We start from the raw sequence: 18,400 nt of genomic DNA, 5'->3' as shown, positions 1-18,400 counted from the left end.
TCCGAGTAGTCCCGAGGAGGGTTCTTTGTAAGCCAGCATTCCTCTACCGGTAGGTATCCCTCTCCGTTTCTTTCTTGGGTACCTATATCATCTTCCCAATCCCTTAGTTGCCTTGCCTTCCAACTGGTTCATCGTAACACTCCAAACTCTCGCAAACCCCATCGCAAACCGCCAGACTTATCACAACCCACTCACTCGATCACAGCTCGCATCCCGACCGACAAGTCCCCCATCACCACCAAGCTGCCTCAAACATGTCCCCTTCCAACTCCAAGATCTCGCTCACCAACCCCTCCATCCCCCTCGACTCCCTCATCCTCGTAACCGGCTGCAACGGCCTCATAGCCTCGCACGTCGCCGACCAATTCTTATCAGCAGGTTACCGCGTCCGCGGCACCGTCCGCTCCGCCTCCAAAACCTCCTACCTCACCACCCTTTACTCCCACCGCCACCAAGGCCCCGGGAGATTCGAGCTCTTCGAGATCCCCGACGTCACGGCCCCCAACGCCTGGGATGACGCCGTCAGGGGAGTGGCGGGGATCGTGCACTGCGTGGGAGCCACGGACCTGACTACGCAGGAGCCGGATAAAGCTGCTAAGAAGGAGTTGGAGTGGCAGGTTGGTTTGCTGGAGGCTGCTAAGCGGGAGGGGAGCGTCAAAAGTTTTGTGTTTACTTCTTCGGCGTGGGCTGTTTGGACGCCTGATGCTAGTAAGAAGGTGACCCTAACAGAGGAGAGTTGGAATGAGGAGGCTATCGCCCTGGCAAGGGATAAGGATGTTGATCCGAAGAAGAAGGGTATGGCGGGGTTCATGGCGCTTAAGACTCTTGTTGAGCAGGGTGTTTGGGATTGGGTAAAGCGCGAGAAGCCTGGTTTTGCGTTCAATACCGTGCTGCTTGATACTGTTCTTGGAGAGTGTCTTGATCCGAAGAACCAGGGAATCCCGAGCACGCCGGGCATGGTCCATTGGATCTGGGAGAACAAGCACATGGCTATTATCGACCTGATGGAGCCGCAGTGGTTTGTGGATTGTGTGGATATGGCCAAGGTGTACGTCGCTGCGCTGGCGTCGAGTCCGAAGGTGGATAGGGAGAGGTTGTTTGCTTTTGGGGGACGGTATAGCTTTGAGGAGGTGGCGCGGTTGCTGGGGGAGATGTTTCCTGAAAGGAAGGAGAAGTTGGGAAAGCCGAAGAGGAAAGGGTGGGATCAGACGGAGGTGCCGAACCAGAGGGCGGAGGAGTTGCTGAAGAGGGTGGGACAGAAGGAGGGCTGGACGAGGTTGGAGGAGAGTGTGAGGGCGAATGCGGAGAGTATTCTGGTGTTGGAGAGGGCGGGTGTTAAGAATGTGCCGCAGAGTGCGTATGCGAACTAGACTGGGGAGGAGATGGTGTTAATGATGAGATCGAATGTTGGGTATATAGAGGAATACATACGATAGCTTGGTTCAATGTCTGAACACCTTGGGTATGCACTACACTCGCGCGATCGTTTGCGCGGCCGCCACGCGCGGCACATTTTGATATCTCTTGTCCTGGAGAGCAGTCATGGCCAAGATGGCGGGCTTTTCCAAGTGCGACCACCTCCGTCTTCAGGACGCCGTCGGCTGCGGATTATTTCCCACCGTCTTGTACAGATCTCTCAGCTCGAACGCCTCGATTCCTCCCTCGGGAATCTCGCCAATGATACGCGCCGGCTGACCAGCAACGATGCTGAAGCTGGGAATGACCATATTCGGAGGGACAACCGAGCCGTCGAGGACTTTAACATAATCCTTGATGATGGCAAACTCGCCAACGACGACCTTACCACCGATATGGACGTGGTTGCCGATCTGAGCAGCTTGGACGACGGTACCGGGGCCGACGAAGACATGGTCGCCGAGGCGGAGGGGCATGAAGGTGAAGACGCTGGTAACCCGAGAGTTAGTAAACAGTAGAGCTGTTGGAGAAGGAGAGAAAAGCAGACATACCCCTTGTACATCCTCCCCGGCGGACGAAGAATGCAACCTTTGCTCAGGAAACAATAACGGCCTATTGCAACGGCAGTGTTGTTGGCTGGACCGCCGGACGCGGACTGGGCTGGTGGAATCGTCCTGGCGAGGTCGCCTCTGATCATGACGTCGGGCTGGATGACTGTCTTGCCGCCGAGCATGATGTTTTGGGTGCCGACCAAAGTGGCCTTGCGAGCGACCTTGTTGCCGGTGTCGGTCTCGATGTATTCTCCTCTGGGCGGTCGTCGCGACATGATGGCGGTTTGTCTGTGTGGTTCGTTTGGTGTTGTGTCTGTTTGTTGGTGTTGTTGTTTGGTCTTTTCGTTGACAATTTCTTTATCAGGCAGAGGGCACCTTGACGGTTTGGCGTTGACAGCGACGGAACAAAGTGCCGATTGACAGACAGGGATTAAGCAAATCTCAGCCTTTGATTGGTCGATCATGCAAGGCCAGCTGGAGGAGCTTGGGCCACTCATTGCGGACCGCACGGCGGACACAGGCGGGGTCCCCTGAAGACCGCTGTCGATTCGCTATCGTCAGTTCCGCGTCTTCCACTCGTTGCTCCTCTTCACCAAGTCGAGACCATGTTGAAACCCTGAAGCCCAACAGGTGTGATCAGGATGTGATGGATCTCGACAAGACCTGCGGTGAGCGAATGGAGTCGGAGAACTCCAAAATCGCCTCATCATCCCATGTCCTTGTCTCTTGATGGCATTTGGGATTTATATCTGTGTTGATTCCCTCTTCCTTGATGATGACCTTCATGTTGCTGTAAACACGACCCCTGAATCCTGAATGCCCTCATCCCCATCGTCAACAATCACCATGTCTGCCACCCAACAGTCCCCTCAGCCAAGCACGGGTAACGTCCCAACAAGCTCCTCCGCGTCCCTCTACCTCTTCAACATCTCCCACATCTCCCACCCCTCTCGACCATCAACAACGGCCACCACCACCGCCATCGACGAACCACCCCCGGCCGTAATCCACCAATCCCGCCTCCGTGTCCTTCACTGGCTCTTCAGCCTCTCCCAAACCGACGCATCGTACCCCTCCATCCACTCGACGTACTCGGGCCCTGCGTTCGCCCAGCCCTTGATCCCCTCGAACAGAGCCAAGCTTTGAATAGACTCGTCGCCTACTTTGAGGAGGTAATCGGACAACCAGCGGGCGCCGCGGCTGCCGCGGCCGGTTGACGAGCCGCAGTAGAAGATCACCTTCTTCAACCCCGCCGCCTTGAACATGGCATAAACAGTCGGAAGAGTCGGATACAGCGACTGGGCGGGGAGATTGATCGAGCCGCGGATTGTGCCGCCCTATAAAAAGGTCTTGGCGTTAGCGAGCTGAACGCTGGGAGAGGGGTGGACGCCATCACGAACCTCGAAATCATTCCGCCGCAAATCGACTAGCACAAAGTCCTTCCCGACAACCTCACCCGTCGAGCCCTTGAGCATCTCCAGCACCTCTGCGCGCGAGATGTTCATCAGGTCGGATTGAGGCTCGGGGAAGGCGGCGTACCATGGCGCCGGCTTGGTTTCGGTCTCTGGCGCTGTGGACATTTTCTCGACGATACCTTGACGACTTCAGAAGTGAATGTGTCGAACGGACGAGAATCGATGTTACACGCGAGGAGTTACACCACCGTGGAAGATTAGAAGCTGTTGAACAACAAACACATCACTCACGCAACGAGGATCCCCATCCTTGGCGGTTAGTCACCAGAAAGGCCTCTGATTGGTCAATTGAGGGGCATGCCGAGGATGCCCGATGTTTGTCCGGAATCATCCTGGCTGTCAAACATCACGACTCTTGGGACACTACGAGTTCAATGTTGACGATATCAACACATCACCATCGAGTTCCGCAGCGACTTTTGGTTAGAAAGGATTTGTCGAATACAATGATGAAGCATCATTCCCATGCAGGATTTGCCTGTTGGAACTCTCGCTACGTACCTAGGTAGCTGCTCAAGTGTCTCCGCCAGGAACCCTTCGGTAGCTCGCCCTTTCCAGATCAACTTTCCCGTCAAGCGTTTTGAACATGATAGGATGCCTGCCGTCTGCCAGTGGCTCCCAGTCAAGAACTGAAATGACGAGGTCCGAAAGACGTGGAGGAGTATTGGATGGAGGAGTTGAAGGTCTGGAGTGGAGCGCTTGGGAAGAAGGGAAAGGGCAGCAAGGGGGGGTCAGCGATGTAGGCTGGTGACAGTATGTCTGTCCCCTTGGCTGTTCAGCCTGCTGCTGCGTGGGCGTCCGACGCCAACTTGTCAATCTTGCGCGTGGCAAGCGGGAACGGTAATGTCGTCCCGGACGAGCGGCGTGGTGTCGATTTGTGTGACCAGTCACTGCGAACTCTTTCTCGCCTACTGGATCAGCTCTTGTACGATATACTGCACTCTGGGCGGGGAATAAACACCGCTAGCCGCGAGATCCAACAAGTACAGCCTTTTATCCGTCTCTCTTTGTGCCTGTCCGCTCGCCGTTGCGATTGTTCGGCTTGATATAAGCCTCTACTACTTCCATATGAAGATGCCTACGGGTCCGGATTGCTGGGACGCTGGGAGTCTCATGAGTCGAGCCAGGAAGGTTTAATAGAATGTTGGCTGCACCTGCTTCTTGGAACTTGTCGGCATCGCTGGCTTGCTCTTCCAGGACTCCATCGCCACAACGCTGGCAGATAGACGTCGGTGTTCATGGCCATCAACGGCCATCTAAGTGGTCTCCGGTCAAAAGGCAGGACTAGAGCTATAAGAAGGGGGAACCGTACTATCTCTTCCTTACCAACTCACAAGCCCTTTCTCCACACCAAGTCTCTGATATCCTCAATCACGTAACGACCAATCAACCATGAAGTCCGCCTTGATCTTTTCCCTCTTCGCCACTGCGATACTCGCAGCTCCCGCTCCCGTCTTCGATCCGCATTCCATGGACCCAAAAGCCTTGGCCGCTCTCAAGACGTGCGGCGGCGGCACCGGGTATTGCAGCAGTGGGCAATGCTATTGCTCCAACTACTGCGAAACCGGATACTGTCCTTGGAGTCCTTGCGGAAAGTGTTAGATGGGGATCTCAAGTGAGTGAGTGGCCATGGATTCCATGAATGGCTTCATGTGGTTGACACCAATACCAGACAATGGTACCTCTATGGAAGGATGCTGGTGTTTCCAAGAGAACTCGTGACCAGGGGAACAAAAGGCTGGAACTGGGGAAGGAGTAGCACAGAGCAGGTGGACACCTGACATGCGAGGATGGAAGGAGTGAACCGTGGTGGAATTTCGTAACCCCGAGAAAATTTTATTTCACGAGATCTGGAAGGAGCGATATTGGAGCTTGATACGCAAAATTTTCCAATCCAGAAATTGCTTTTTCACCCCAACATCTCTGGAGTTGCTTGACGAATCGAATAGGACATCGGTTGAAGCTCACCCCACGGCTTTAGAGCTTTGTTTTCCCTCCAACAACATCGGGCATACTGATTTACTGCTACTCCTCTTACAAAAGCGCCCCTCTGTTAGCATGGTAATGTGCTTCCTCAATTCTCGCCTCTCCCACCCCATACCTCTGCTGTTCAAATTCTCGCCCCAGATCAACAACCGTCCCGTCCCTCAACCTCAGCTGCAATGAGCACAAGGGAGAGTCTCTGCCGATCAGACATTGGACTTTGAGTGCATGGCGGGCTGGATATTGCATGCGATATCCGCGACAGGAGTGGTCGTCTGCGGAAGTTCGGCAAGTCCATCCATCTTCGTTGGTCAGATATGTTGCACGGCTGGTGGAAGGTTACTGGCGCGGCTCAAAGCACGATTGCTGACGATACAGAATGGTACAAAGACTTGATAATCTTCCCATTCGAACCGTCGAGCTACGAAAAAGTCCATCATATCAACCAACACATGTCGTCGACTCCCAACACTTCAAGAAGCACCACGCCATCTCCCAAACTTCTTCGTTCCTTTCTCCCCGTCGAACTCGGACAATACATACCAACCTTACACCATTACCGGAACTCATCCCGTCTCACGCATGCAGATAGCACTATGGGTTGCTATGGGAAAGACTAAATAACGCCGAGCGGTATTATTTGCTCTGCAGATTGGTCGGCAGGGTGGCATTTTGGTGTTGAACCGCGCATGCCACACATGCCGTGCCGTTCACCAGCGGCGGTTGGGTAAGGTACATTAGGCTGATATTCACATGGTATTTGGACGTAAGGGGGCTAGGGTGGGTGGTGGGCCTCTTCCCTCTACACCATGCATGCCGGATCTCTTGTCCTTCTGGGCGATGGGCTTCAGCCTAACTGGACCTTACTGTACTCGATCAATCACTGACTTCAATGTCACAGGCTAAACCATCATTTCACGCACTCCTTCTTTCCGGCTGCAAGTCATTGCCTGTCTGGCGGCTGACAGCTCAAACGAGAGGCGACTGTCAGGGATAGACACCACGGGGCCACCATCAGACCCCGGATCTGCGTCCAGCCATTCTCTTGTGTTCACGTTGCAATATGGAGAATCCGTCCGGTTCTAGGTCCGGCTTGCCTAGGCCTACCCAGAACTGAACGAAAACCCCCTAGGACTTGCTTCCACTGGAAGAATTCGCCTGCCGCGAGATGAACATCGTGGGAATCGAACCAAGAGCAAACCATCACTCCACCTTTCCGATCCATCGGGCCGTCCCAGCCAGTTATGTTTCCCATTCTCCATATTGTTTACTATCCGAAGAGGCAACATACAGCCTGGCACAAGTCACTTGTTCACGGGTTCCACCAGACGCCAGACACGAGCTGAGGAGAGATCAACCTGACGGGAAGCATTGCCAGTCCATATATGCACGGCTCGGTCCCTGACATCTCCCCTTCCCTTAAGGCTTCCTTCTCTCCCTATGCCCGGTCTCTACACCGTGCCATCACCTTCGCCTGCATCAATTACCACTTACACCAACACTAGCTAATCACCACCACAGACCGTCAAGATGGTCGGCGGCGGCCCCCAATCTGACAATGTCATCCACCGGATGGCAATGGATGATCCCATTCCATGGTGGAAGAAGCCCCATCTGCGAAACATGTACCTGTTGCTTTTCCCCTGTGTCATCGGTATCGAGATGACATCCGGGTTCGATTCGCAAATTATCAACTCGGCGCAGTTGCTGCCTGCTTGGAAAGAATGTCAGTCCTTCATCTTAATAACAGAAGGAGTTGAGGGGAAAAGAGTTCTAACGAGAGTAAACAGACTTCGGTCACCCAACCGGCGCCTACAGCGGCATTCTCGCTTCTGCTCTCCCTCTAGGTTCCGTCATCGGCCTGCCCTTCATCCCGCTGATTAACGATAATTTTGGTCGGAGATGGTGCATCATGTTCGGTTCCTGCATCATGATCATTGGCACTTTTATCCAAGGTTTCTCGAAGAACGGTATGTCCACCACTGCTGAAGCCAACTACAGTGGTCACCACCCCTTCTCTCAACGATACTAACGTCCTCCAGCCCCCATGTACATCATTGCCCGCGCCATCATCGGTTTTGGTCTCCCCTACGCCATTGTAGCCGGTTCCTGCCTAATCGGCGAACTCGCCTACCCCAAGGAACGTCCCATTCTAACCTCCCTCTTCAACGCCTGCTACTTCATCGGCGCCATCGTAGCCGCCGGCTGCACGTATGGTACTCAACGGATCAAGAACGATTGGTCATGGCGAATTCCCTCCCTTCTTCAAATGGCTCCTTCCCTCCTCCAAGTTATCTTTGTCTTTTTACTTCCGGAATCTCCGAGATATTTGATGAGTAAAGACCGCCTCGAGGAAGCGAAGAACATGCTGATCCACTACCACGCCGAAGGAAACGCGGATAGTGAGTTCGTCAAAGCGGAAATTGCCGAGATCAAAGTTACTCTCGAGATCGAGTTGGAGCATTCGAAGCAGTCGTGGGCGGATATGATCCGGACCGCCGGTATGCGCCGCCGCGTGCTCATCGGTTCTTTGCTCGGCCTTTTCACTCAACTCTCCGGCAATGTCGTTATTTCCTACTTCCTCGGAGACGTTCTGAAGTTGATCGGCTACACGGACCCCAGCTTCCAGACCAAGTATAACTTGGGTAATCAGTGCTGGAGCTTGGTATGCGGTGTTAGTGCCGCGTTGGTGGTCATGAGGTTCCGGCGCAGGACCATGTACCTGACGGGCATCTTTTCCATTTTGGCCGTCTATGTCGGCTGGACGGTTTGTACTGCGGTGTTCATTGCGCACAAGAATCCCGTGGCGGCCAAGTTCAGCTTGTTCTGGATTTACGCATATAGCCCGGCTTATAACTTGTGTTTCAACGCTCTTACCTACAGTCAGTCATCCTACTTCCCCTCTTCCTTGTGTTATAGATGCTAACAAATGGCAGCCTACCTCATCGAAATCTTCCCCTACGCCCAACGCGCCCGCGGCATCGCCATCTTCCAGTTCTGGGGCAAGGCCGCGCAGTTCTTCGGTACCAACGTCAACCCCATCGGCACCCAGGCCATTGGGTGGAAGTACCTGCTGGTGTACTGCTGCTGGATCTTTGTGGAGGCGGCGCTCATTTGGTTCTTGTGGCCTGAGACGTCGAATCGCAGTTTGGAGGAGTTGGCTTTCTGTGAGTGCACCTGGGCCCCCATTATAAGGATTGAGAGAAACTGGATTGGTGAGCTGTTATTGCTAACGAAGGCTGTGATGCAGTGTTTGAGAATAAGGAAGACTTGGCTCAGTTGCAGCAGAAGAGGGTGGAGACTGAACATGGGGTTGGAGAATTGGATGATGAGAAGCACGCTGTTGTTCATGAGAAGCAGGTTTGATCGATTAGTGGAGGGTAAATGGGTGGGGAGGAAGGGATGGTCTCTTGGTAGGTAAATCTTGACTGCCCTGCCTTTTTCAGGGACCAAATGGAGAAGTCAAAGGGTGGTGTCTTCTATAGCAGACAATTGCCAAGAATGATGAATGGTGAATTTTTGTCTCGATTCCCCGATCATCTTCTCTGGTGATGTTTCGTGATGACGAAACCCTTTGGTGCCGTTCTGGTGTCGCGAATATCAGATGAACTTGTGGATATCTAGCCCAGATTCATGCATGCGTTCATCACTTCTTTCATACCTCCCCACCCATAAGACGAACTGCGCATCTGCCTTCAGCGAGAGAAAATGTAGCAATCACGATGCCTTTGTACCTGATCTTTGGGCAAGAAGACGACAAAAATATGATACCACCGATTTCGATCCGTCTCGCGTAACATCAACCCAGATTCCGTGAATCCCCTTCCGAACTCAAGCAAGAAAAAAAAACCAAAGTCAAAAAGAAAACATAAAAATGAAATGAAAAAGCTTCAAACAACATATCCAACCAAAAAAGAAGGAAGAAAAAAGTAGCAAAAAAGATGCGCCAAGAGGGAATCGAACCCCCACCTCATCCTTGGAAGGGATGAATCCTAGCCGTTAGACCATTGGCGCTTTTTGTTGGAAATAGGTGCACAGCAGAGTGCTTACATACACCAAATCAAGCCATCCCGCACACAGCGCAAAGGTGGTGCAGACGGGGTTGAACCCCTCTTTTTCCTGCATCAATTCGTTTGCTCGGCTCCTGCACCGGATCTTCTGTTCATCACTGTTCATCATCAACGTTGCAGCAACGTCGCAAATGCAGGGTCGGATCTTCAACTTTTATTTACCAGCGACTGTCCATCGGGGATAAAGCAAGTGCGACAAGAGAATTTCGGCGCGATCGATCACGACAAGTCGATTGAGGGGCGCGCTGCGCATGTTGACGCCAAGTACGTCCGCGTCACACCCCTAACATGAGGTTATTCCCACATGGTGCTTGGCAGCTGTCATCTTTGCATGCTTTTCGCATGCTCTGCGTGGAGTTGCTTATTCCGATTTTCAACTTCGACTTCATTTTTCTTCGGCAACGAAGCCTGTCGCCAATTCTCAATATCGGCGGGAACTCAGCGAGTCACGACTGCCGGCATCGATGCATCAACAGAAGGACGGAGAATTACGAGCCATCCGGCTGGGAGAACCGGAACAGGAGTCTGACAACGGACGGAAGCACGATCACGATCACGATCACGGTCAACAAGAACAGGTAAGAAAGTTCATCAGAAGACGATTTATTTTCATTTTGGTTTGGTATCTCTCCTCTCCATCCTCCAGGCAGGTATCATCCATCTCTCATCATCTCATCGTTATAGACATCCATCATCCATCGTTGCAGATCAGGAACATATGGTAAGGTCACTATATACAACCGCGAACCGTCGTGGGGGATTGATCACAAAAGTCAAGCCATGACTGCTGCAGAGTCGACGACTATCCTACGATCACTTAGACGGAAGCGTTGGCGCGGTACTGGTTGAAGTAAGAGGTCATGCGGGTCCTCTGGCCGGCGGTGAACTCAATGTAGCAGGTACTGTTTTTCATCATGTCAGTTATCGTCCTCAAATCACGTTGGTGGAAAAAGGGAATACATACTCGTAAGAGTAATCCATGTAGTTGTGAATAGGATCCAAACCAGCCTGGCTCGGGCAAGAGTCACGTCCAGTAGGGCACCCGCTGCTCGCCGACGCCTGGGCGGGGGTATCCGACACATAATCGCCGTTACCCGTGCATCCGCCCTGGAAGGTGTGGTACAGACCGAACCAGTGACCGATCTCGTGGGTGGAGGTGTGGCCGAGGTTGTAGTTGGTGAGGGAACCGCCGGGGAGGGTCGAATACAAAATCGAGCAGCCGTCGTAGTACCAGTCGTTGGACTTGGAGGTGACCGAGGTGGGGAAGTAGCAGTACCCCAAGGCGTCGCCGAGGTCCTTGAGGATGTACAGGTTCAGGTCCTTGTAGGTGCCCTTGCGGAGCGCCTTCTTCATGGCCAGCTCGGAGCCGTCCGAGGCCCAGTTGCTGTTAACGGTGTAGTCGGTGCCCTTGAGGGTGAACTGGATGTTGTGGGGGGCGTAGGCGGTGTTGAGGGTGGAGACCTGGTTGTTGATCATGGTGGACTGGATTCATTGTGTTAGTGGGCGGTCTGAAGAATCCGGGGAAGAAGGTGACATACGGTAACGTAGCCATCGCTGAGCGAGGTGGAGGCGGCAACGACGTGGAAGTAGACGTTGACGTTGATGGTGGCCTGGGCGGACATGCCACCGGCGGCAGCGAAAGCAGCCTCCTTCTCAGCGAGCTCCTTGGTCATCTGGATGTGCTGGCGCGAGGGAGAATCGGTACCGCAGTTGAAGGGCTTGATGGTGTTGACGGCAGCGCCGAGGGCGGCGGGGGCAGCAGCGGCCGCGAGGAGGAGAGACTTGATCTGCATGATGGGCTAGAGAGAAGGAGGAAGTGATCCTGAGGGATACAACTGATGGATTGTCTGGATGGATGATGGAGAGGATGACCTGAGGAGGGAAGGGAATATCTCATCTTGATCGGGGTCATTGTCGAGTCTTTATACAAGATGGTTCCTTCGTTGTCCTCAGCCTCTCCAAAGTGAGTCCAGGCGAGTCAAAGACAGACGCCATGCATCTCGAGCCGTCGATAACATTGAGATGGACATGTTTCGGTGCAGTTGACAGGTTCTGGAAGGTCGAATCCGACAACCTTCCCAATCGGATCCTAGTGTAGGTCGCTTTGAGTTCGGCTATCTGGGGTGACATTGCAGGCCGCATCTCACATGAGGCTGGCCAAGTCAAGAACTGGTGAAGGCAGGTAGTAGGTAACATTGAGCGCTCTGCCGATCCAGGGGAGTGAGTGGATGACTTGTGGTTGAGGCCGTGTGGGTGGCCGTGTGAAATAACCCGAGGACACACAAAAGTGCACAGCATGGTTCGCGCCACACCTGTCGTGAGGCACCACGTCCCCTGCCTCGAGCCCTGCCACTCGCCTGTCACAGGCTACTGTCATGGGTGGCATGTTTGTGTGTTTGTTTGGTGAGAACAATAGGTATGTACAAGCTATATGCAGAGCTGATGCTAGTGTCAGCAAGATATTACCTCTATCCATTAATATCTGGACAGGCAGTGTTTTCTCACCATGACCATTCCTAGGTAGGTATTTCCTGCACATTTCGTGTCAGTTCCCTTATCATCTCTGCCGTCCGACTTATCGTTTTACCTCCCGTCACGTTACTGTACAAACCGCAACAAAAGCATCACAAGCCTCAACCCCTCGGACTGTGAAATCCCCATCCACCATCTCCGTCCCTTTCCCTGTCTTCATCTCCCCTGGTTGAACAATACGAGGACCACATCCCGAGGTCGGCCAAGCGCGGACGAGTTGACCAGATCGAACCTCGCCTCCATTCCCCGTGCAACCAATGAGTGGCCCTCGGGCGGCAGTTGGCAGGAACAAGCACTACGCTAACCCAGAAGTCTCCGATGCCGATCTGGAAGAAGCGAAACTTTGACTGATGGTCTTCTGTAAGTCGCTGATGGTTCCAGCATGGTTAACGACCGATGGTTGGGTAACACAGGCATCTCAATGAAACCTCCCTAATCGGGCAGTTGCCAAGCTCGAGCCAAGCCGATCAGCGTATGCGATTGCGCTCAATAAGGGAGCTGGCAAGGCTGGGCATCTCCATCCCCCTCCCGGGGCAGGGGCAGGTGGCCGACGCTGGGCGCTATTGGCACTTCACAGTTCACTGTGTGGCGTCCCCCTCTGAAGACCCCCTGTGTTCGCCGCAGAGTCATCAGAGACAAGAGACAAAAGAGGGTTGCATTTCCCCTCGAAGACCAGACTTCAAGAACCAACAAGCTTCTCACCAACCGTCGACGGGTTTCCCCGTTGCTTGGTGGCTTGATGGTTTTCTGCGCTGTCGTGCCTGACATTCCACTTTTGGCATCACGGCCCGTGTGGTGGGTGGGTGACGGTGGTGGTGAGTCGGGAGGATGAGCGAGAGGGAGGGTGTTGGCTTGCCCATTTTCATCAAGCCATTGACGGGAACTGGCGCGGTCCGCGGGGGTTCGTCCGGGCAAGAAGTTGGCCAACCTGGATTCGTCAAAACCGTACCATGGTGCACGAATGCAAGTGAGAGCGTTGAGGCGACTATCAGAATCCTATCAGCAATTGGTTCATCAACTCGGTTCGCAACCAGCGATATCTCCAGTCACCTACCTTACTTTACCTGTCAGTTTCCCAAATGGTCGACGTCCAGCTACGAGTCAAATTGCCTTGTCAATGCTCTGTGCCCCGGCTTCGATATCGTATTCGATAGGTAACAGAGTAGATTAAAGGACTCCTGGTGCAAAAGTTGTGAAACGAGCAAAGGCGAATATTGGAAAACAAGCAGCCAATAGTCCTCCCGCAAAGGCACGTGGACAGGTTGGACACATGGACGGGATGGGACCACATGTTTGGAAGGAAGTTGGGAAATGAAGAATGACGCGGCTGCTACTCCAGACCTTTGGCAACTTCCTTCTTTCCATCCTCTATCAAAAACGCTACTGCAGAGAAAGTGACAATACATGATGCATTCGCAGAGCAGTCAGGGCATCTTCCTTGGTCTTCAACAACCAACACTCCAGTCAAGACACCACGCCACAACACCAAGGAACTTCCTAACACGCTCTAGAGACGACGCCCACGACTTGCTTCCCTCAAGAAAAGCCTTGGTACAACCCCTTCCTATCTTTTGTGTTACCCCGCGTTTATTCCCCTGTCACGCTGCACCCACGACGCTTCATGCACATGTACGTCGTCGTTCCGTGCGGCGGTGCTTCCCAAAGTAACCTACAGACGATAGTCCCCTCATGCTACCTTCACCTTCCCAAACGGATCGACTTCCAGGAACGAGCAGTGTGAGACGCAATTTGACTGGATACAGTACTGAAGGGGAATCAGATTAGATCAGATAAGGTGGGATTGATGGGATGACTAAAGAAGGAAACTGCAATTCAAATGGTATCGGAAAAGGCCAGACGACGACAACCTCATATCCCCGTGTTCCTCCAAAAAGACAGGCAGCTATCGTACAGAGATGCTCTCACGACGACCTCTACCTATGACAAGTTTATACAACGAAAGAAACGAATCTCCTTCCCACCTCACTTTGTGTACATTCTTCTCCATCAAGCTTCAAACCTCTTCACTGCCCTCTCATCCCTCTTACTCATCTCCCACTCCTCCAGCTTCAGCACATCCACATCCCCACCAACTTCATTCTCCTCAACCTCCCTCTCCTCTACCACCCCCTTCACCTCCTTCTCCTTCAAATCCATAACCCCGGTCCCATCATCCACCAACTCCCACTCCCTCTCCTCCACCACACCGTCCCTCTTCCTCTTCGTCACCACATCCCCATTCGTCGGGCTAGGACTCAACCCATAAAACTCCGTAAAACACTGCAAATTCGGTCCCCACGGATTATCCTCCGGGCCCATCTGCGGTCTATACTCCATCTCGCCCTTATTACAATTCGCATACGCCACAATCACATTGAACCCCGTGCCAGTGAACTTCTGGCCACTCATGCCATGACCGGCTTTCTTGGTCGGGTTCTCGGGCGGGCCCTGGTGGCAGCAATTGTCGCTGGGGATTTTGCCTAAGGAATAAATGCGCTCGCCCGTGACGCGGACGGTTTGTGTCGTGTCGTTGCAGATGTAGATGCCGGACGTGTTCTTGCAGGCGACGCGGCGACACTCGCGCCAGCCGACGATGTAGTGGATGATGTTTTTTTGCGTGTGGAAGTCCCAGAGGAGGGAGGAGATGTCTTCGCGGTAGCCGGTGGCGAAGATGCCGCAGTAGAGGGCTGTTTTCCGTTGGCGTTAGTCTCTTGGGTGAACTATGTTGTGAGAAGGGAAAGGGGGAGGGGGATACATACCAGAATCATACTTCGGCACAGTCCTCTTTCTGTGAGCCATTCCCACCAGCGACGACCGCCCATGCACAGAAGATTGGTTCCGATTTGCCCAGTAGTTGTCCAGGTAGTTGTCGTAGAACTTGTTGGCTGGCATCAACCAGGGGTCGTCATCTTCCGGCTTCTTAGCCGCGATGATGACAGGTTTGTCGACATCTCCAACACCGTGGTGGCTCTTGGCCTCCAGCTTGTTGGCCACCACAGCGTCGAGGCTGACACCAGGAGCTGCATCGACCCAGACCCCCGGCGCTGCCATCAACAGTCCCAAGAGGGCAGTCTTGGTGCTGGTGGCGCGGTGTTTGGTCGTCGGTTTGAACGAGCGTTGATGCATGGTGTATGGTGCGATGTAGTATGTGATCTGTCAGTTGAAACGAAGGTACTAGTAGTTGGTAGGAAGTTAAATTGGTTAAGGACTGGGGAAAGCGAATGTCCTGCTGCAGCGAGCGATGTTGTTTGTGAGTTAGGACCAGACTATCGAGGGACTAATGACATATTCCTTGTTGTGATGGCGCTGCAAGTTATATGCGTCTCAGGGGTAAAGGGGGTGAAAGGATGTAAACAACAATAGTAAGCGGGTGCCGTTTCTCGAGATTGTGTGAGTGCAGTCAGGAGGGCAGTTCCGCCAAGGTGGGTGGCTGGAAGTCGCGAGGGAGTGGTATTGGCTCGTGAGCATTTTGAGTGGTGCCAAGTTGGGGAAGACAAAAAGATTGATAGTGAGCGGGATCCTTGGGAATGGAGTGTCCATGTTGATGAAGGTGGTGGTGATGTTTTGGGATCTTGGATGATGATGCAGGTGTCGTGATGGTAATGCGGCAAGACTGCCAACGAGCCTGTAAAGATTGTTAGCGTTGGTGTGATGATAAACGAAGATCAAAGAATATAGCTCAAACTATCTTGCAAGCCGGCAAAACTTGACTACCTCAGGTATTGCCCATCAACTCCAAGCATGGCTGGCGTGATGCCATCACCACGGCCCTCCTCCACTTTACATCGCGAATCATCAAGTCCCGCAGCAAGACCTCCCATCACGTCTAATACCAGCCGATAACGGCTTTCCTGGCAGTTCAAACTCAAAGACCGAACATCCGAGAGCCCTGCGTCTTCCAAATTTCCCAAAACCGCCCCCTTTGTCCTCTTCCCGTCCCCCTTTGTCTCACCCTCTACACCAAACAAAGACACGGCTGTCTCGGGAACAATCAAGGAACAAAGTGCGCCACAATCCAGGCACAACACATGCCAGAAGAGCACATGCACTCAATGTCGATGTCAGTCTCAATTATAGTGTAGCAGGTAGCCAAAAATAATAACGCAACATCTCTACCTCTAGCCACGAGTGGCGGACTTCGGTCTTCGGACTTGCAGTTTCCGACGGACGTGGTACAACTTACGTCAAGCCTCCAAATTTCCGACTGGTGATGCCAGGCTGCCAATGGAAGTGTCGCTTGTTGAGGCACTTTCATCACCGCTTACCAGCAGCAAAGTGCTTTGTCCTCTAGCCAGTCCTGCCCAGTGTCCTTCCCGTTCCATCCTTCTCGGCCTCCTGCGCCGCTCACCTCAACAGCCCGACCCCCTCCGAATTTCCCCGAATCTCAACTCCCGACCTTCGGCCATTCACAACCACTCAAACCCCGACATCCCCGACCCCGACCCGGACCCCGAGCCCCAAGGTCCCACCGACACCGACGTCACCGGCGGTGACACATCAAGCACCATCCCGCCGCCATCCCGCTGCCTATCCCGCCGCCCATACCGGCGCCCATCCCGCCCACCGCGCCCATAGCTTCCCACCCCAATCCCACCGCCGCCGCCTCCCTAGTGGTAACCATCCCCTGACCGAATCCCGGCTCCGAATTCAAATCCAAATCCAACGGCCCCATCCCCGACCCCTCCAATTCCCCTCTCCACACTGCCGCGTTCGAGTATCCCACTCCGGACCCCCAAGGCCCCGCCCCCGGTCCCGACCACCACCCCCTTGTACTGCCAAACCCACCATATTCCCCTTCCCTTCTACTCGGTGCATGCTGCTCACCCCATGCTATAACCCAGGTGCCAGAGCGGCCGTTTCCCCACTCTCCTCCTACTCGTTGTGCTTCGCGGGCGTTTCGACGAATGTTTTGGGGTGGTGGGTTTAGGTCTTTCACGCGGAAGAAGCGGATCTTGGCGAGGTCTGAGGGAGTAAGTGTCATGGTGCGGAGTTCGCGGGCTAGAACCGTGCGGGGAGTTTGGATTTGAGTTTGGGTTTGGGTTGTTGACGTTGACCCTGTGCTAGCTCCCTGCTGGCCGTCCGCCTGCTGGGATTCCTCCTCGAGAAGATCGCCTAAGGCAGCGCCCAACCTGCCTAACTCCGCCATCCCCAGTTCATGGAGCACTTTGTGCTCATCCACCCATGCTGGACTGGGGCCAGCGGGGCGGTTGGCGGGGTCATTGTCATTGAGGATGGAGTCGTCGATGATGGTTATGTTGGTGACGCGGAGGATTTTGCAAAGCATGAGGAGGGGGTTGGAGGATCCGTATGCGACAGGGTTGAGGTGGGTGAAGGTGGGAGCGAGGCTGATGTGTCGTTGGCAAAGGGCTTGGGCGTGGGAGTGGGGGATGTAGATCTCGCCGTGGGCTCTGGGGTCCAGGTCTCGATCTGGGTCTGGGTCAGGGACAGGGACTGATGCGATGGCGTCGGCGGGAGGGACGTAAAACGCCGAGGGCCGTGATGGATCGCGGCTTTCATCGGGGTCCGACTCCGAGTCAGGCTCGACATCACCAAACGGCTCATACCCTGCCTCATTAACCCACACCGGCGGCGCAGGTAAGTCGCTCCCCCTAGGCATCTCCTCCATCACCCCCATCCTCCTCCTCTCCACATCATCCCAACTCAGATGCACCACCTCCAAACAAAGCCTCTCCGTCCTTCTATTCCACGGAATCTTATACACCTTCTCCCCCATCCTCGACTTCGCATTCTTAGAAGCATACTTACCTCTAGTAACCCCCTCCCTCAAATAGGGCGGGTCCCAATCGACCGTTACGTAAATCCGATCCGGCAGGATATAGTCCATAATGTCTTTATAAGCCTCCCTGGAAACCTGCATCAGATTGCGCACGTGTCTCGTGGCTTCTTTGAGCTGGGGGGTACAGCCCACTTTTACGTTCCAGGGCGGGCCGTAACGAGAGGAACCTAAGAATTGGGTGATGGGTGGGAAGTCCTGTTGGTATAGGGTTATGCGCAGGACGCGGTAGGGATCGACGGCGTGTTTCCAGATGAGGGTTCGGAGCTCGCCGGGTAGGAGGGGGAAGAGGGAGAAGGACTCGGGGGTGGAAGTGGTGGTGGACATGTTGAAGAGCTTAGAGAGGCGTTTTAACATGGCGTTTGACTATGTAAGGGCAGAACTGAAGATGTGATGCCTGGGAATTACATTGAGTGATGATAGGTATTTATTAGCGACTGAAGGGTTGTGCAGAGGTTGGTGATACTTCCATGCCAAAACTCATTGGACTGCAATTGCAAAGTCCGCTGATGTTTTCTGAACCCGGCCGCCTTCCCACAAATGGAAGAAGAACACGCAAACTTTGTGTGTCCCTAGCCA

The 18,400-nt window shown here is 53.8% G+C and overlaps 7 protein-coding genes and 1 non-coding gene across 8 annotated transcripts; 2 read left to right on the top strand and 6 right to left on the bottom strand.

Moving 5' to 3' along the window:
• Window positions 1–53: 53 nt before the first annotated feature.
• Window positions 54–1,503, top strand: B0H65DRAFT_144980 (uncharacterized protein). Its single transcript, XM_062820989.1, has one exon. It carries the CDS (start codon window positions 255–257, stop codon window positions 1,368–1,370), a length of 1,116 nt encoding a protein of 371 aa, XP_062685420.1. The 5' UTR covers window positions 54–254; the 3' UTR covers window positions 1,371–1,503.
• Window positions 1,504–1,586: 83 nt separating this feature from the next.
• Window positions 1,587–2,242, bottom strand: B0H65DRAFT_421114 (dynactin subunit 5; the record flags this gene model as incomplete). The annotated part of the gene is made up of 2 exons (XM_062824321.1): window positions 1,587–1,905; window positions 1,968–2,242. The coding sequence occupies 2 exons, from the start codon at window positions 2,240–2,242 to the stop codon at window positions 1,587–1,589; spliced, it is 594 nt and encodes a 197-aa protein (XP_062685419.1).
• A 605-nt stretch (window positions 2,243–2,847) lies between these two features.
• On the bottom strand, window positions 2,848–3,872 carry B0H65DRAFT_144891 (Rhodanese-like domain-containing protein). The gene is made up of 2 exons (XM_062820987.1): window positions 3,368–3,872; window positions 2,848–3,304 (listed from the first exon to the last, which is right to left on the bottom strand). Exons 1-2 carry the CDS (start codon window positions 3,545–3,547, stop codon window positions 2,999–3,001), a joined length of 486 nt encoding a protein of 161 aa, XP_062685418.1. The 5' UTR covers window positions 3,548–3,872; the 3' UTR covers window positions 2,848–2,998.
• Window positions 3,873–6,818: 2,946 nt separating this feature from the next.
• Window positions 6,819–8,937, top strand: B0H65DRAFT_144901 (general substrate transporter). Its single transcript, XM_062820988.1, has 5 exons — window positions 6,819–7,151; window positions 7,216–7,395; window positions 7,468–8,307; window positions 8,362–8,592; window positions 8,676–8,937. The coding sequence occupies exons 1-5, from the start codon at window positions 6,956–6,958 to the stop codon at window positions 8,789–8,791; spliced, it is 1,563 nt and encodes a 520-aa protein (XP_062685417.1). The 5' UTR covers window positions 6,819–6,955; the 3' UTR covers window positions 8,792–8,937.
• A 430-nt stretch (window positions 8,938–9,367) lies between these two features.
• Window positions 9,368–9,439, bottom strand: B0H65DRAFT_t108. Its single transcript has one exon. It is a non-coding gene; the product is annotated as a tRNA-Gly (tRNA).
• A 755-nt stretch (window positions 9,440–10,194) lies between these two features.
• B0H65DRAFT_144868 (uncharacterized protein) lies at window positions 10,195–11,472 on the bottom strand. Its single transcript, XM_062820986.1, has 3 exons — window positions 11,034–11,472; window positions 10,460–10,977; window positions 10,195–10,397 (listed from the first exon to the last, which is right to left on the bottom strand). Exons 1-3 carry the CDS (start codon window positions 11,286–11,288, stop codon window positions 10,313–10,315), a joined length of 858 nt encoding a protein of 285 aa, XP_062685416.1. The 5' UTR covers window positions 11,289–11,472; the 3' UTR covers window positions 10,195–10,312.
• Window positions 11,473–14,034: 2,562 nt separating this feature from the next.
• On the bottom strand, window positions 14,035–15,153 carry B0H65DRAFT_547096 (uncharacterized protein; the record flags this gene model as incomplete). Its single annotated transcript, XM_062829488.1, has 2 exons — window positions 14,035–14,714; window positions 14,787–15,153. 2 exons carry the CDS (start codon window positions 15,151–15,153, stop codon window positions 14,035–14,037), a joined length of 1,047 nt encoding a protein of 348 aa, XP_062685415.1.
• A 934-nt stretch (window positions 15,154–16,087) lies between these two features.
• B0H65DRAFT_569806 (uncharacterized protein) lies at window positions 16,088–18,308 on the bottom strand. The gene is made up of 2 exons (XM_062830425.1): window positions 16,751–18,308; window positions 16,088–16,634 (listed from the first exon to the last, which is right to left on the bottom strand). The coding sequence occupies exons 1-2, from the start codon at window positions 18,176–18,178 to the stop codon at window positions 16,434–16,436; spliced, it is 1,629 nt and encodes a 542-aa protein (XP_062685414.1). The 5' UTR covers window positions 18,179–18,308; the 3' UTR covers window positions 16,088–16,433.
• Window positions 18,309–18,400: the final 92 nt, after the last annotated feature.

This window comes from Neurospora tetraspora, assembly GCF_033439725.1.
Source record: "Neurospora tetraspora strain CBS 560.94 chromosome Unknown B0H65scaffold_2, whole genome shotgun sequence".
Taxonomy (NCBI): Eukaryota; Fungi; Ascomycota; class Sordariomycetes; order Sordariales; family Sordariaceae; genus Neurospora; species Neurospora tetraspora.
Note: the sequence above shows the minus strand (reverse complement) of the source record. Positions and strands in the feature narration are given on the sequence as shown.